General features: G+C 47.9%; 1 protein-coding gene across 2 annotated transcripts in view; it reads right to left on the reverse strand.

Moving 5' to 3' along the window:
- Positions 1-2698, reverse strand: part of Rnaset2 (ribonuclease T2) — an 18883-nt gene that overhangs the window by 6433 nt on the left and 9752 nt on the right. For both annotated transcript variants that reach the window (XM_026787486.1, XM_005363357.2), the window contains exon 6: positions 1327-1440. In XM_026787486.1, coding sequence (XP_026643287.1) covers positions 1327-1440 — 114 coding nt within the window. The remainder of the gene's footprint in view (positions 1-1326; positions 1441-2698) is intronic.

Raw genomic sequence — 2698 nt, forward strand, 5'->3', positions numbered from 1 at the left:
TCTGTGCTAAGGAGACAAAGCCTGTGTGTGCACAGCCAGCGTCTGTGCTAAGGAGACAAAGCCTGTGTGCAGAGAGCCAGCGGAGGTTTATTCATCTTTTAAGCAGATTTAATTCATGAACCTTAGATATGATTGACAAGCAAAGGATCTTGGGATTATTCTCATCTGGAGCTCTGACTAGAACAAGCTGTACAGAGGACAAGCACTGTGCAGACACTGTAAAAAGCCTTCATTTTTCTAGACATTTATTTCTCACATGGCTAGAGGCTGAGAATCTTAGGATCAAAGTTCTGGTGTCTGGGGATGGCTCATTCCTCGTAGTCTGTATTTCTGTGCGCTTACATGGGGGTGTTAACAAGCTCTCTAGCTCTCCAGGGCCAGCAGTAAGAGAACTAATTCCGCTCAGGAGAGCTCCACACTCATGCACTGCCCGCCTAAGGAGGAAGATTTCTGTCTACAAATTTTGGAGGCAATTTACGTTCAGCCCACTGCAGACTAAGCTCCCACGCTGATGCCTTCCTTACTCTCTCCTAATCACTGGCTTATCACGCTCAGTCTCAATAAGAAACACTTAAGAGCCAGGAAGATGGCTCAGCAGGTAGAAAAGCACCTGCCACACAAGCCTAACAACCTGGGTTCAAGCCCCAGAACCCAGCTCTGCAAAGGTGAAAGAAGAAAACCATCTCCAGAGCTGTCCTCTGACCTCCATGCGTACACGCACGCACACACACACGCATGCACACACACGCACGCACGCACACACACACACACACACACTACACTCAAACAATAAACAAATGAAAAGCACAGTACACTCAGCACGACAGAAGCGTCTGGATGGAAAGGGTCAGGCTGTTCCACCGTCCTACAGAGCATGCTGTTCTTACAGATTCACTACCCCAAGTCCAGAACTGAGGTCAAGGCAGGCAGTAAAAATCTACATGGTTTGGCTCATTTCTAGGGCTTAAAGGATCCTTCCCTCCACCTCAGGCTTGTTTGAGGAGCACTACAATCGGATACAGAGATCTATTGAGGACCGACGTCTCTAGGGGAATGATCTTAAGGCAGCAACTTTCTCAGAGGTTGTAGGTGCCTGTCAGGCTCCACTTCCTCGGGATGATTCACCAATGACAACTCAGCACCACACGGCAGCCCGGGTCTGTGCTCTCTATGGTCATAATGATCAAAGATCTGTCGGGGGCTCAACCCCAGGAATGAGCCCACCACAGTGTTCAGGACGGTAACACTCAGGGTGTTGGCAGGAATGTCGTACTCATTCCCAGTGGCCCAGCCCCAGGTCCACGACAGAGTAATGAGTCCACACACCTGTTGAGGTCGATCTGCTTGTATAGGTCCAGGCTCTTCCCGAAGTACTTCTTCTCGGAGTTGAGGGCATCCACCTGGGCAGCGCAGGTGCCGTGCTTTTCCCACTCGTGTCTCCTGTGCGGTGCAGCGTAAGAAGGGTCAGGCCCGTGCTCTAGAGCAGAGCTGTCACTGCCTTCACAGATACCCTGGGCCCAGCCCCAGCACCGTGCAGCAGTCTCCAAAGCGAGCACTCAGTCTTCTCATGTCTCTGTCTCAAACCCCTTCCAGGGCACCTCTTCAACCACAACACACTCCATCCAGGCGGTGGTGGTGAAGCCTTTAACCCCAGCACTCAGGAGGCAGAGGCAGTTGAAGTACTTTCTAGAATACAGGCTATGAAAGACAGTGAGTTCAAGGCGTACCTGGGCTGCAAAGTGAGTTCACGGCTTCCCTGAGCAGTTTAGTGGGCAGCTTTCTCAGAACTAACAACGCTGGGAGTCTAGTTCAGCAGGAAAGCACCAGAAACCTGGACTCATCTAGTGAGCTAGTCACCACCCAAGCTTTTACTGAACGTCCTGTTTATCTAAAAGTGATTCCGGCCTACACACTGCAGTCCACAAACCCTGAAACAGTACACCCTCAAGAAAAAGCCATGCTCAACACTGCGATGCAGGAAGCCGGCACCGATTACATTCCGCTGCTTTAAGGCATTTTATCAAACGAGGAATATTTCTAGGTTAAATTAAGAGGCCTGGAAAGATATTATTAGCTGTAATAGGAATTATAAATTTTCACATTGGAATATGTAGAAAAAAATTACCTTCAGTTGAATCAATTTTATCTTCTTTAAAAAACAAAACAAAATAATGCTTTTCAAACAACTGGGTTAATTCCAAGCTCTTGCTAACCTGGAAGAAGACTGTCCCTGTGAGACTCGCATTGCCTCTGACCAGGTCACCATGAGCATGAGGTCACTATCTCTAAGGCATGGTGTGTGTGTGTGTGTGTGTGTGTGTGTGTGTGAAAGAGAGAGACAGACAGACAGACAAACAGACAGAGACAGAGAGAAAAAGAGAGAGGCAGAGAGATTTGGATTGATTTTTAAATATGCAAGCATTTGATGGCTGAATTTTAGGAGAGAGGACTTTTTAAATGAAGTAATGGATGAAATAACAAGAGACCAGAAAACAAGTTCATTACATAAATTCCACCTGACCTCATTTTTAACCCACTGGACAGAGGCCCTCAAAGCTACATACCAGAATCATTTCTTGATGCCCTGTAGTGACAGGATCTGTCACCAGTTCCCTGTGCCTCCCACAGCCGACACCAGGACACCCTTAGAAATTCCTCACATCTGTGTTCGAATGCATATGGCCAATGGGAATTCAGA

The sequence above is a fragment of the Microtus ochrogaster genome, linkage group LG9 (assembly GCF_000317375.1).
Source record: "Microtus ochrogaster isolate Prairie Vole_2 linkage group LG9, MicOch1.0, whole genome shotgun sequence".
Lineage (NCBI taxonomy): Eukaryota > Metazoa > Chordata > Mammalia > Rodentia > Cricetidae > Microtus > Microtus ochrogaster.